At 40.7% G+C, this 15,844-nt stretch overlaps 2 protein-coding genes across 2 annotated transcripts; both read right to left on the minus strand.

The window, feature by feature from the left end:
* Positions 1–431: 431 nt before the first annotated feature.
* bcat2 (branched chain amino-acid transaminase 2, mitochondrial) lies at positions 432–9,314 on the minus strand. The gene is made up of 11 exons (XM_036552663.1): positions 9,174–9,314; positions 8,247–8,321; positions 7,752–7,952; positions 6,809–6,919; positions 6,325–6,444; positions 5,914–6,077; positions 3,900–4,042; positions 2,767–2,852; positions 2,398–2,538; positions 2,150–2,224; positions 432–1,930 (listed from the first exon to the last, which is right to left on the minus strand). The coding sequence occupies exons 1-11, from the start codon at positions 9,189–9,191 to the stop codon at positions 1,889–1,891; spliced, it is 1,176 nt and encodes a 391-aa protein (XP_036408556.1). The 5' UTR covers positions 9,192–9,314; the 3' UTR covers positions 432–1,888.
* A 1,452-nt stretch (positions 9,315–10,766) lies between these two features.
* hsd17b14 (hydroxysteroid (17-beta) dehydrogenase 14) lies at positions 10,767–15,361 on the minus strand. Its single transcript, XM_036553320.1, has 9 exons — positions 15,138–15,361; positions 14,981–15,019; positions 14,684–14,781; positions 13,942–14,008; positions 13,450–13,541; positions 12,966–13,070; positions 12,540–12,607; positions 11,606–11,702; positions 10,767–11,366 (listed from the first exon to the last, which is right to left on the minus strand). The coding sequence occupies exons 1-9, from the start codon at positions 15,223–15,225 to the stop codon at positions 11,223–11,225; spliced, it is 798 nt and encodes a 265-aa protein (XP_036409213.1). The 5' UTR covers positions 15,226–15,361; the 3' UTR covers positions 10,767–11,222.
* Between the last annotated feature and the right edge of the window lie 483 nt (positions 15,362–15,844).

Consider the following 15,844-nt stretch of genomic DNA (forward strand, 5'->3'; position numbering starts at 1 on the left):
ATTTTGGGACACTTACCAAGTCGCAATAATGTAATACTTTTAAATGAAAACAATTCAAATAGCCATACGGCCAGTATGTAAAGAATGTCAGACAAAATGGGAACATTTTCAGCATAACAATTTACTGCATACTAGCTAACTATGTCAGAAACAACCCACAGCTACTTAGCAAATCTGCTGAAATCTGTGCTCATTACTAGGATAAAATGTATATGTGTGTGAGACACTAACAGATTTAAAACACAGGTCTTTGCCAGAGAAACCTCTACATAAGTTTTTTTTCCTAGCCAACATTAAGAAATGTCTGATTTATGAGTAGGTAGACTACATTCTGGCCAGTCGCCTCCAAGTAGGGCTAATGCGAATTAGCATTACAGCACTGATGACAACCATGCGTTTCTTGAGCACAAAGCAATCGTTTATTGTAAAAATACAGTAAGAGCAGAGCTTGAGTAACATGGCCAAATCCCAACAAGAGGACACAAGAGCAGACCCCTCAGTGCACCAATGTGACAAACACACGCGGTAAGAGATCATTATACAGGATGAGGCACTTCCACAGAGGAGACGACGACGGAGTGTTACCAGGCAAGGGTCAAAGATGGGGAGTGTCAATGAAAGAAAAGACGAGAGAACCACAAAAACAAAAACAAAAAAACAAAGACACGCAGGAAGACAGATAACCTACGTACGAGGCAATCATTCCGACCTAATGACGAAAACAAGTTAGCAATACTAATTAAAACAGGAGTCATTTTTTTTTAAAAAAACACTACAAACCGTTACCACAACGTACAAATGTTTACAGCGACACAACTTCAAGGGCAGTGGTGTCGACAGTGCAGCAGCTTGAAGTGGCTTCTCAAGTTCGGTCCTCGCTCTCCTCTTCTTTAGTCTTACGCTCCACATTCCACCTGTTTTTGTGCGCGCGTTAGCTTCCTTTGATCTCCCTCTCTCATTGGTCGACAACAGCTTGCCTTAGTGGTATATTTTCAATTTTCTCCAGCTCATTTGCATACACACAAATGATTCATACATACACACACAGCTTTCAACAGATATGGGTCAGCACAAACCCTATTACATGACATTGTTAAGAAGCACCTCAGGTTAAATATAATTATATATATATAATTCATATGGAAACCTACAAAACACGTAACCCACCTTCTTCAAGTTATCTGACAACATCATGGTTTTAGGGAAAAAAAAGAACCTGCAATAATGGATAATAGCCCTGGAGATGTACAAATGATGAAGTCATTAACAAAACACTGTCATGTCCAAATCTGTGGAAAGGTTTCAGCTTCATAATTGCACTGAGGACTGCTATATGCTGTGATGTGTTTTACTTAGAAAAATGTAATTATTTTTCCAAGTGATACTAAATTAAATTGCATATATGTTTGTTTAATGCCAAATGAAAGTAGATTTCTTTGAAATGCCAATATACTGGTCGCATACACTGTGCTATTTTGCACGTTTTGTTGGTCAGATCATATATTTGTGCTTTTCAGGAGTGTATAGGCTTGTATAATGGATGAAAAAAATAATTAATGATTTGTGCTATACAGCCAGATAAAAATACATATTTACATTGAAGCTGAAACTGTTTCACTCATATTTAGTGTACCAGTATGCTCTGAACATGACTTGTTACTTAATTGACTAACACGTTGAATGACTAACACCTATCCCTTTAAAAGTTAACACACATTAAACAGACAGCAATACAGTCCAATTACCTCCTCGAGTAACGATCAATGACCTGCCAATCTCAGCCAACTAACCAATCAGTGAGAGTGCATTAACGAGTGAAGATGGAGGTCTGGAAGATACATCCTTTGCCATGATTGGGAAGTTGATTTTGATTGACAGATGAGGTCAATTAAACAACCAGGGGTGCCCAGTCACTCTTCTTCCGTCCATACTGTTGCAAGACAGGAGTACATGGAGGTGTAAGTGGGTAAAGTCATGGAATGGATGGTTACAGAGGAAGGACATGAAAAAACAAGGAAGGAAAATAATAGGAAAGAAGTATTTGTTACAAGCAATTTTTTTTAAAATATATTTAATTATGCTGCCATTTTCCATCATACAACTGTGCTCTAACAAAAGACAAAGTACATATATACAGTACAGTACACACCTGTATATCGGTCAGCTCTTTGTGAAATCTCTTGGCCAAGTCTGGACCATTCTTCATGGTTGGAATTTCGTAGGTCTTGCAGAGAGATTGACGGACCCAGTCAATACAAACAACATATAAGCAAATGATACAAATATCATAGAAAGAAAATTTCCACACAAAACCAAAGTAACAGGGACACATAGAGATATAGACTGACTAGATGTGCCCTCATACATTTACAGACACAAACAAGTTTCAGCGCATACCTTTCCTTTGTAGAGTAGGCTGCCCACAGGACAGACAACACAGGCAGTACCAGACCCGAAAACCTCCAGAACACGGCCAGCATCGAGAGCTTCCAGCAGCTCGTTCATTCCCATGGTCCGCTCCGTCACTTTAAACTCCCCCTGAGGGAAACACCAGCATCGGACCACGGTGGGTGACAACATCGATACATCAAGACAGTCGCTTCAAACGTGAGCATTAGACAACCCTCCCTGATTTCTTTCCCTCTCTCTATCAGTCTCCACCCCTGTGGGCCTCCCTGTCTCAGACTCCCCTCCCCCCAGTTTCCTCCCATCTTCTTCCCTCCCTCCCTCCACCCTTTCATCTCTTAGTCTCTCTCTCCCTCTCACCCATTCTCGGGCCAGATCCAGCAGTGACTGTCTGGTGACTCCTGGGAGGATGATGCCATCCAGAGGAGGTGTGACCAACTCTCTCTCTACGCAGCCAGACAGACAGACAAAACAAACAGGGTTCAGACAGCATAAACACAACTAGACATCACAAGGAGGGTAATATACACACACACATATATATATATATATATATATATACACACACACACACACACACACACACACACACACATATATACACCAGGGTTTTCGTTATCCGGTAATTACCGGTTTTTGCCTGGTAAAATTTATTAAAAAAAAAAAAAAAAAACGATAAATTAAAAACTTGCCAGTCAAAATGTCCGGTAATAATTTGATGAATTTGATGTCGTTGTCATTCTTTCGTCAACCTAGGTGTACATTATATTTGCATTTGTAACAGCTGTAGACTGTTATTGAAACGTGACCGGTAAGTTTCAAATTTGTCTGGTAAAATAAATTCTTTCCAGACACCGGACCGGCAAGAAAAAATCCTAGCAGAAACCCTGATATACACATATGATGCTAATTCTGCCTCTATACAGATGTAGAGACAGTATATACAGTAGCAGCCAAAGGTTTGGACACACCTACTCATAGAAGACTTTTTCTTTCTTTTTACTATTTTCCACATTTTTAGAATTCATACATATAAATAGTTAAGTTGATGCCTTAGAAATAAATTTCAAGAATTTAAACATTAGTCTTTAGATCAACATGCATGTTTCCCACTATCAATCAAGTGTGTCCAAACTTTTGACTGGTACTGTATATATGATGGCATTGCTAATTCTCCCGCTCTACACAAGGAGACAAGACACACTTTGAGACAGTATATTCACAGATATTACAAGGCACTGACCCTTCCACACACGGTTCACTCATGAACAAACCACACTGTACACACACAGTGCATGCCTACAACCAGCAGAGGGAGACAAACTCAAAGAGCAACCAACTAAAGTTATGGACATATCCTATTGGCTGTGAATGAGGTGGAAAAAAAGAAAATAACACAAGGACGCAGAGAGGACAGGGCTTCACTGAATACCCACTGCAGTCCATTGAGAGGAGTTCACAGAGAGACTGCTATCCTGGGGTGGTGCTCTCACCTCCTCCCTTAGTGGTCCAGTAGATGAAGAGGTTCATGGTTCCCACTTCAGTGATTTCCTCCTGGTCTCCATACAGCCACAGTACCTGCTGAGCACCCTGCTTCACTGCCTCATTCTGTACCGCAATCGTCGGCCCGTAGTTTCTGAGTGTGTGTGTGAGAGAGAGAGAGAGAGACAGAGAAAGTGAGAAAGCAAAGATGGTGACATGACCAAAATGCTTCTAATATGGATTTCTTGATTCTTACAAGCAGAGTGTTTACACAGCATTATTACAAGAATTATAAACTCCCAGTGTTTTTGATCACTATATGCAGTTTATTGTTATGTCAACCATTCTTATAAATGGAGTGCTCTGTACTTCTGACCAGTTGGGCACATGCACATGACTCTGGCCAAACATTTCTGGCATGCAGAAAAGTTGTAGAATGTAGATATTATCACCACTCATACCCATCTGATACTCAAAATATTTTTTTATATTTTTATAAGTTCAGCCCACATACAACTTCAGCCTGTACGTACCCATTTTCATCTATTGCAGCAAACTAGTAATAGCTATTAAAAGACCTGAATCAGGGCTAGATTTACACTGTGTACTGCACTTGGATTAAAGGATCAAGTAGCGCAAGTTTTTAAACAACAGCAAGAACAAAATGTGTTTATTACCAATTTTTGGAATCATGGTAAAAAAATAAATAAATAACCTCAAAATGCCCCAAATGACAACCATGGAATAATGTAGTGGGGACTGCAGTGAAATTAGTCAGGTATAGTTTTACTCTCTTATTAGATCAATCTTTCAAAAAATGGCATAAATACAACCTGGCACTCTTAAAGGAAACACTGTCTTAGGGCAGGAGTTGTCAAACTTGCACCACCTAATATTTGCCTTCTGGTTAGTATGTAGACCTGTTCATCCAGACAATTTGCCTTCTGCAACGAGAGGGTGTGGTTTTGTAGCAACTACTGATTTGTCTTTTAACCAAACAAATGTACCATATGTAATTCAAGCAAAAATAGACACTTTTCTTCTCATTTTTCTACTCATTAAAAACAACCTTACTCAAACTGGAAGAGCGCCATTTCAACCTTATCAAAAAGTTATGTAAAAATGTTCAAGTGTGACAATTATGGCAGTATTGTGTCAACTACAAGAGCATAAATATCTGACCACCAGCAAGTTAAATGACATAAGTATATGTATAGTATGTAAAGTAATATTTGATTCCATTTGTGTATAACATTGTTCTAATATAAAATGTTCATATGACAAACATATTTGGAATACCTTATATTTTCTTGTGATAAGCAATTATTCAGTGGCTTATTTAAACCTGCAAACATGTTAGAGGAAAGACATGGTCTAGCAGTTCGATGCTATTCTACACTGTCAAGAGAAGCATCCGATGTTTTGCCCTCTGTCAGAACCTGTCCAGTAATGTGACCCCCTATGGCTGTGGAAAAGTGAGACTGGTGGGTTACTGTGTGAGAGCATAGAGCAGACTCCAGTGGGCACTCTGCCAAACAGCTTCCTGCTCATCGAATCAACAGGCAGCGATTAGAGCGGGACAATGTGGTAACTCAGATAAGGGATGCTCACAGACACAAAGTGATTTCATTGACTCCACATTCCCTGCCTTAATCCCGCTGCTTTTTAACAAGGGTGATGAGTCGTTAAATTAACCTTCACCAAATTTTATTTTAGCTTGCCAACTACAGCCATCAGTATCAACATCTGCATTTGAACTGGCTCTGCTGCAGCCTTATGCTGAAAGCATAACAAACCCCCTTTATCAAATTCGTCTGACAATGAAAGGCTCTTGAACTCCAGCAGCTATCAGAGATGGGGCGTGAAACATTCCTGTAGGACCCTCTTTGTTGTGGTACAGAAATGATCTAGGAGAAGGTGGTCTCAGCAGAATGTGGTGTTCCTATTCTAACTGGATAATGATGCAATGTTATCATCCCAGCAAAAGATGCAAATGCACCTGATTATTGATTCAAACAAACTCACCCTCCCATCTTGTACTCCCCGACGCCACCCCTCCAAGCCCTGACAAATCTGGGGTCTGCCAGCAATGACACCGGGCTGAAGGAGCCTGTAGCAAAGTATGGTCCCACAGGGCCCACAATGACAAACAGCAGGGCATGACATGCCCTCGACACCCCCAGGGAAGGCTAAGGAGAGAGGAGCAGAGAGACAGACGCTTACATCATTGCCAAAGGTGTGCAGGGAGTCATAAATGTTCTGTGGCTTCTAAACAGGTGACCTGGTTACGGTGAGACATGGCCCACATGGCTTCATTTCACAACTCCACAAAGCTGGGCCAAGCTGATTATGTTTGTCAGCAGTCAGCGTTCCAGTCCGACAGCACGTTCACCCGTCTCCCTGTGCCACTCAGTCGAGTGATTCAGTGGCTCTCACCTCGGTGCCGATGAACGTGGGTCTTATGTAGAGACTTGCGTCAGTGGAGTAAGGAACCCACTCCTGATCCACCTCCACCAGCTTCTTGATGCACTCCAATAACTCAGCTTTTTCAAACAGCTGCATAGGAAAAAAAAAAACACTCAATGATCTACACATACACAGATACTCTGACTGGGTACTGCAGGTCAAAAATTCCCCCAGGGGGGCAAAGATAAACACACGTACACACAGGGGCAGCACACGACTCTACAGCAGTGCGTTGTGTACCACAGTAGACTGCTGCTTGAGGTGCAGTTCGGACATCCTGGCAAACACTCAATGACAAGTATTCTGTATCAGCCTAACATACTGTAATTCAATGCAATGGAATGTTATGTGGTACTGTAGAACGGTCTAGAACGTGAGACTGAAGTGCAGCAGTCTGGCTTGGGTCGATGTGGTACAGTCTATGCAAGGTGGGCCGGTACAGTGTCGCACTCACAGGCAGACAGCTCCTCTCCGCACTCCTGTACATTCTCTGCATGTTCAGCATGGGTCGGAAGAGGCGGACGTGGTTGTCGACCCCTCTGAAGGCCTTCATCCCTTCAAACAGCTGAGAGCATTGTGCAGACAAGACAGGAAGTGGTGACGTGCCAAGACAAATGAATCAGGGTGACGTGCCAAGACAATGAAACACGCCTGCATTGCTATGGTTACATTCTTAAACCGACCCCAATTTTGTTAAGCTCGTTAAGTCATTAAGACTTACTTTGCAAGATTACAAAATAATTGGGACACTCATCTTTCATTACGAGTTAAAGATTAAAAACAAATGACAGAAGAATCTGAAAGCGAATCTAAGGTGCAGTCTACAGGCGATAAACAAAACCTTAAGACTATCTGGGCAGCCTGTGGCATAAAGGGTGAGAGCAAATCTTTATTACAGGACTATCACTTTATGTAATAGTCCTCTGTGTGGAGATAATGGTCCACACTATCTCATCCACTGCCATTATGCCACTGAACAAGGTACAATACTCCAGTATAATTGCTGCAGTAAAAATACAGCTGTGTGGATGGGCTACAGATAATTTAAAATGTTAGGCATTGTAAACGTAGGTAAGTGTGTCTCCTTCTAAATCAAATTCTATGTAATACACAATGACACAGAAACAGATGAAAAAATAGTCTGAAATCTTTCTGAAATATTCATAAAGTTAAGTCTAACACACATGATGGTATGCACGTTGTAGATTGTGGTTTAGTTTTCAAAATAAATGGCCATTTCAAAACAGTGAGTGCATTAACTCAAGTGAGGAGAGTCTAGTACAGACACGGTATGTCGACACTGCAAGGTACAGTGATCTAATGGTGACAAGGAGCGAGTAATACAACGAGAAACTATATGGCAATGCACACTCTGTCCTTTCAGACAATTTCCTCACCTCTATGGAGTAGTGCAGTGCAGAGGCAGCAGGATGCAGGGAGAGGTTCTGGAAGGGCTTGATTTGGGGTGCCTCCCAACCCCCTTTCTCTGACCAGTTGATGGTGAGCATGTGGTCAGAGAACTGCTTGCCAAACACCAGGGAGGAGGGGTCAGGCTTGGGCCTGTTTACGCTGCTGCGTTCAATGGTGAGTTCTGAGGCCTGCGACAGAGAGACAGGGAGAGAGCAGAACAGAGGACTCACTGTGTGGAAAGACACTGCCATCACGCTGCACTACATGTAGCAAATGCCACTGCAGCTGTGCCAAATAATCATTCCAAATGTAACCTGTCTGAATTGCCATACCGTAAAAACCACTAACACATAGTTTAGAGGAGGGGCAAGCTTTTCTGGTCACAAAGGGTAATAAACTTCAAAGAAAGTCTGCCAGTGTGTTGTGGCGAAACAGGAAGCATACTGGAAGGGTCAGGTAACCTTTTTTTTTTTTTTAATTACCTTGAAAGAGGAGCTGGCGAAACGCAAGGACCCCAAGGTGAGGGGGAAGGACTTACTGAACCGTCCATGGAGTGCCTGATTTAAGAGAGAAAACATAATAAGTTTCACTTTGACTTAGGAAAGCAAACATACATTTACAGTGTAAATGAACCATAGTAATTCCAAGAATAGGGGCCCACATTTCCATCTACTGCGTTCTATCCTGCTTTTTGGGCCAAGGTTAAAGAAGAAATATGTTAACAGGTCTCTTGCCCTCTCTGTGGTATGTTGTTCAACAATGCTCTGCGTGTCAGGTCAGTTGTGCGTGTCTTACTGCTCTGTGCCTGTACTTTGTGTGTAGCTATGTACAACAGAACTCCGTCGCTATGCTTTATGTAGTGAGCTACACATCACAGATACCAATTGTATTCACAGGGAAAGATGTGGCTAACCACAGCTTGATCCGTAAATTTAATGTCCATAATGTGACAAATGAGCGCAGCACATATACAGACATACACTATAAGCGTTGAAAATTGGCTGTCATTGTAACGTTACCGGTCTTTTTAGTCTTTACCCAAAGAACAATCGTTGGCTGGATCTAGGCATACTGCCATTATCATACTGGAAATAGTAGCTAGCTACTGTACTGCTTGGTTGTACCATAACTACCGGTTATCATAACTGATACAGATGTAAGTTACAAATGAACTTTCGCACATACCGAACTGGCAGTTTAGTTAGATAGTTGGCTGTAGGTTTCTTGCTTCCTAGCCAGCTACGTTACACTGCGTGTGACGGAAGTATTGTGAATAAAAAAAATACCTAGAAGATAAAGGTCATTAAACTCAAATCTGCTACAACAAGCAAACAGATGAGCGTAAAGATGTAGTAAATTATTGACACACATGGACGGGAAAGGGGAAAGAGAATGATCTTTGGACTCACCGTCCTCAGAGCTGCCATTGCCGCTTCGTATTGAATGGTTTATGCGTCCGACTGGAATCTACAGCCAAAAGAATCGACACGTTGCGTTCCGGATTGGATGCAGGCGATGACGTTTCCACCCCTTAGGAAAATATAAACACATTCTCAGCGTTACCCAGTAAAGTAATCGCTTACAGTAATATTTTCAATCACGCATAAAGGACCAGGTCGTATTTTTCTTATGGACATCAGTGGACAAAATATTTAGCAGTTTTGCATCTAGTGTGTATGATTTTTTCCACATTTATGTCAGATTGTTTCATTATTATTCTAAAAACAGTGTTGAGGGGGAGTCATACACTGTGTTTTGTGCGAAAAGCTCCATCTCATACTACGTTAACGAATTTCCATGACCTGTTTTCACCGTCATGGAAAATCGGGGTTCCTAAAACAGATGAAGCACTTCACGGGTTAACGCCGGGCCACCGGTAGGCGTGAGCGCGTACGCACCTCGTGATTGGATCAGATTGCGGGGTCAGATGAGGTGAAGTGAGAGTGTTGATTGGTCTGTGTGTGGGGGAGTTGTGTTATTTCTTGAACACGGGCGGCCGTTTGGGCAGAAGGAACAAACCACCTGGCTGGTAGCGTGGACACACGGTTAGGTTAATCACAAATCTTCCCCCAAAAATACGTCTTTAATTTTTTAATTCCAGCTATTGTACGTGCATCCACTCATTTGGTGGAATCAGGGAAAAACACACACGAGGTATCCTGGTGTTACAACGATTCATTCATCGACTGAGCGCACAAGCAAAAAGTATGCTCTAAATATGTGCCTGTGAGCAGTAATTATTTTAGATTGTAAAACCTACACATAATTGCAGGCTACCCTTCACAAAGCGAACCACCTGAATCTCGACAAGACTAGGCTGAACAGCTCTGACTGTTGACTATTTTAGCCACACCATGCAGATGGTGCGCTACTGTGTACAGTAGTGTATCAACATAACCCTAAAACCAAAGATGATGGATTTGGAAGGATTCATGCTCAGATTTTATTTCTGGGTCAAGCATCATGGGGCCACTCATGCATATTTGCATTGAGCTTGTTCTGCAGAAACATTTGCAAACAGTTGTTGAATTAACCCTTACCTAGGACTTTTTCCACAAACAATACAATGCTATATTCTGACATCCCCTTTGCTTTCTGAGATGTAACTTACCCTGTACTGTAACTTAATGTGAAGAGGAGAACACTCAATAGCATGTGGTCCTAAACCACACTCAGTTCCACCTTTCTAGTAAATAAAGACATTTTAATTTTTTATAACTAATTTCATAATTGCAACTTTTAATGTCTTGTTTTATGTATACACTTTTATGACAAATGAGTTTATGAAATTTGTGTGTAAAGATAATATTTATATGCAAAGATTAAAACCATCAAAAATCAATGGGTCATGATGAGATGACATTCAAATGTTGGAAAGCATATTCCATTTACTGGTATATTTGGTATATTCCTATATACCAAATCTTATTTTAATTATAGTAATGGATTGCAGTTATATAGCTCCTTTCACTTACCTCAGCACAATTTACAGACAAGGGAGGGTGATTACCAATGTGTAGCACCTGTCTGGGCTGCCATTTTGTGACAGAGAACTCATCAAACATCATGGACAGGAAGAGAGTTATCTCTCTGATTAAACACAGGGGGTAATGAGATGGAAAGAATGAAAGAGACTGATTGGGAAACTAAGCTACACTTCATGAGAAGTTTATCCAGATATAAATGTGCTGTTTTGACCATGCATTAGGCTTATCACATCAGTGTTAATACCTTTATTGGTCCAATCACTTATCAGTGGAAACATCATATAGCCTTGTTATCTTAATTAGATTGCCTTTAGCATTCACAGTAGTTATCAGTATTAGTGCAAATGATTCACCCATTGGGAGAATATTAGAAATTAAAATCTTTTTACCTTTATCAATACAAACAGTTATTGATTATAACAAAGTTATCAAGAAATGATATTACTGTTTTCATTAGTCTGTTACTGCTGCTTAACTGATCTGACTCTTGTGGCCATAGTTAAGCTCTGCTCCTCCACTTAGCAGCAAATCCACACCAGTGCAGAATGATGCATCACTAGCCAAGAACAAGGCAGCCAATCCACACTCAGCTTCTGTTCCCATTCGACCAATCAGCTGTCAGGAGGAGACAGACAGACGTAATAAAAGCAAAATGTGCAGAGAATTCAGTGACAACAGCTCACTCTTTCCATGGCGTATAAGGAACGTCAACATAAATGTAAAATGTCAGGATGGATGAGGGACTGGTATTTCCAAAAAACTGTTTGCCCAGTTGTAAATCTGCCACGGAAATTCTGACAATGATTAAGCCTATGTGTTCCTGTGTCTGTCCCTCTGTCTCTCAGTGAACTCACCTGGGCCTCCTCTCCTGCTTTGATGGTGGCAGCAGCATTGCCGGACTGAGAGGCTAGCTCTTCCCACAAAGGAGTCATTACATTTCCGGGAGAGATGCTAAGAGAGATCAAAGATATTTTTAATTGTCAATATCAATTAATTATTACTTTGAACATCCGAAAATATCAAATACTACCAACATCTTGCTGAACTTACAATTCCTACCTCGTGACTTAGTGGTCTTAATCAATGTGAATGCTCTTGTTGGATTCAATACTCTTGTAACCTCACTTCTATGAGTTCAATTGGATGTAATATACATACATAGTCATTAACAAACACACACACACTATAGAATATGTTACATTTTAATACTGACACACCAGCATGTGTCTGGACAATGGATAGCATTAATACAATCTATACACCCGGAATGAAGTACAACTACAATTAAAACAACAGAAATTCTTAAAAAAATACACACGTACATAGTTCCTGTGGGAAAAGAAGGAAGAGATCAACAACAGAAGTTTTAAGAAAACTTATCCTAAGGTTGTTGAAATAAGAACTTCTTATGCCCTCCTTTAGAAGGTAATATACAATCAGACCACCACAGCCATGCAAATTACATAATGTGGCATTATTCAGAATGTGCGGTGGACATGTATGTAGTATAATTATGTAAATATACACAGGGATATCACTGTGAAAAAGTATTAAAAAACTCTTAAAAAGTTTTTAAAAAGAGTTAAAATAACTCTAAAATGTTATTTCTGCACCGGGGATATGAAAAGATTAAACAAGCTGGGACACTGAGTATATATTTAGTTATATTTCACAGGTCCATAGTGAGTAAGTACGAAAAGACAGGGAAAAAAATTGTGTGAGACAGATATTGTAATAGCCTACGTGTTAAAGAGAAAGAAGGAGAGAGGGAAATGTCATCAGACTCACCAATTCACTCTCACTTTGAACTGGCTCTCATCAACAGCCATGGCTTTTGTCATAGCAATGATCGCCCCCTTATGGAAAAGCATGAATATTACATCCTTATCACACTGTCAAGCTGCAAAACCAATAGTCAATGCAATGACTACATGAGTGGGCTGTTTAGCATGATACATATATTTTCATTAACCTTACTATTTGTGTTGTTGCAATTCATTCTGATCACTCCTTTAAACTCAAAAAAGATTGTAAGTGAAGGGAGAGGAGGGAAAGTATAAGGTTCAGCTGGTGGGCATACAAATATATTTGCATTAAGATACCTTTGTTTCCATACATGTACATGAAATTCAATTAGGGATGACAAGATACTACTGCAGAGTTGACAGTTTTATTTGGGATGATGAGGCACAAACTGACATCATCACTACACACCTTAGTTGCGACATATGGAACAGCGTGCTTCTGACCAATGGTGGCCACCAGGCTGGACACATTAATGACATTCCCCTGGCACTGACGGAGGTAAGGGAGGGCGTACTGGGGGACAGATTCAGAACATGTGTGTTTATCATAACCATAGTTAGCAGCACTTCCAAACCATACCTTAAACTTAGTATACAGAGCAGCAAACACCGAACCACAGTACATTCACTTCCACTCAGGAGAGAGTTAACTCTTAAATTAACAGTTGTCAAAGAGAAGGAAACGGAGGCAAAAACTGTAAAAAGAAAATAGAAGAACCTCATAATCAACACTCGCATATACTTGGAAAAAGCATCATTTCTGGGCATTGAACAAACATTATCATCTTAATGTCCAGGTACAGTCCAATCAACAAAATTAGCATTAAAGGGTTCCCCTAAAGAGATCCCCCTTGCCCATTAAGTCTTAGACTGTCTCAGCTTTTATGTCTTGCCTTTGTGGCGAGGAAGTAGCTGATAAGATTGAGGTTAAGAAGATCTCTGAATTCATCTGCTGTGGTTTCATCAATCGACTTGTGCGGAGGGTCTGATGCAGCAAGAAGGACAAAGGGAGAGAAACATTGAATGGACATTGACTACATTTTTTTTTACATTACTGGCATTTAGCAGATGCTCTTATCCAGAGCGGCTTACATAGGATATTATGTTTTACATATTACCCATTTATACAGCTGTATATTTCCTAAAGCAAATCGGGGTTACCTACCTTGCCCAAGGGTATAACAACAGTGCCTCAGCAGGGAATCAAACCGGCAACCTTTTGGTTACAAGTTCTGCTCCTTACCACTATGCTACACTGCTGAGGCTACCTGGTAAGTAGTACATGAACACTTCCACTGACAGAGACACTTAATATACATTTAATTGACACTTTCATATGTTATCCTTAAAAAAAGAAAAGAAAATGGAGGGAGAGGAATACTCACGCCATCCTGCATTATTGACCAGGCAGTCTATTCGACCAAAGCGCTCAGCTGTCACCAAGATTAACCTCTACACAAGGCAAATCACCAAGAGACGGTTATCACAGCGTACACATGCCGACCTACAAGAACACTACTGTTATTAGCAATAACAGTTATTACAAGGGGTAATTACAACATTATTCAGTATTCTCCAGATCAAACATCTTGTGCAGTTTTCATTCTTTGAATATATAATAATAATGAAGTACATAATCACTTTTACAAAAATAGTGGCTGATAAAAAAAAAAAAAAAACAACAAAAAAACAAAAAAAGTGATAATTAAGTTAAGAATACTGTGAACACTTATTTCCACACATTTAAAAGTCTTATGGGGGACCAAAGTAAGAGATCGGGTTGAAGTGATGAGGAGGAAAACAGGACAGTGCAGCTCACCGTGACAGTGGCGGTCACTGATCTGATGCCACTGCTGACTGGGCTGATTGCCCAGTGCACCCTGGTACACTTATTTACTCAAATCTAATTAACTAACAAAACTAGCATCTCTTCCTGCCCACACTAAAGGCGGACTCGGGAATGACATGAGCTGCCTGTGTCGGGAGGAAGTGAAACCAGACAAGACAGAGGAAAGAGGGGATTCTGCCATTTTGACATTCTGAACATTCAGAGGATCTTGGGGGGGTTGGAGGAAATGCTGTGATTTCGCAGGTACAAGTTCATATGTGATTTGGAGACATTCTCACCTTGATGTCCTCTTCCTTCGAGATGTCACAGGACACAAACAAGCTTGACCCAGGACCCACCCCGTTTAGTTCTGCTTCCAAAGCCTGTCCTGCTTCCACTATGTAGGGATTTCAAAAGTAGACGGAGTCAGTTGCACGCAATCTTGCCATATTGCATGTGTGATTTTATTTAGCATTCATTTATATAATGATGATATATATAAGAGTAGCCACTCGGCAAGCAACTCGGGTTCAACAGGTTTTCATGCAGTATAGTAGCCTAAGTGATTTCACAGTGGCAAAAATGGAATAACTCACCACCCCTAGCACAGAATACAACCTTGGCCCCATTTTCAACTGAAAGGAAAAAACACAGTTCAGTTAAAGGTGGAAACAAGCAGTTGTTTTTCTTCTTTACTAAATATTCAAATCCACCGAGTTTGCACACCAGACTACAAGTACGTATGACATTTACCAAACACTCGAACGATTCCTTTTCCTATTCCCTTCGATCCTCCAGTAACAATGACAACTTTGTCACTATAGCGCAATGCACTAGCCATGGGAATAAAGTTGAAGACCGTAATGTGTCACACGAGCGTATAATATTCCTGTCTGAGATTTTCTCGTTTTCTAACTGCCAGCTGAAGTATTTTACTGTCAGTTTGTCTGTCTAGACTTCCCCTCTAACTTCCACGTTTCCTTTGTCACCTGATTAGCCAACAACGTTGGCTCTCCATTTTGATTCGCCTTCCAAGTTCCCCCAAACTTGAGGAGACTGACCAAAGGCTTGTGGGAAGCGTAGTTGCGAGTTCGTGTACGTTAAGGACTGACAAACAGTAGTATCTTATATTTCTATTCCACCTGTTTTCGACTGTGCCAAAATTTCCGACGGTTCCAAAATCTCTGGTGACGCAGAACAGACGTCGAAGACACCCTTTCCAACGAAACCAGTTTATGCACAATCTAGCCATCGACGGTGATTAACCAAATTTATTTCTACAATAATTAGCCAACAAAACCAATCTCACCAGCGCTACTACAGTTTTTAGGCTGATAAATCCGTACATAAACAGCTATGGTCAAGGATATCTAAAGTACAACAACAATGCTCGTATCCCTAAACTCATTTGCAAAATTTTGATTAATTTACTTCTGTGCATGTAAGAGGTGGGAGATCAA

Source organism: Megalops cyprinoides, chromosome 19, assembly GCF_013368585.1.
Source record: "Megalops cyprinoides isolate fMegCyp1 chromosome 19, fMegCyp1.pri, whole genome shotgun sequence".
Lineage (NCBI taxonomy): Eukaryota > Metazoa > Chordata > Actinopteri > Elopiformes > Megalopidae > Megalops > Megalops cyprinoides.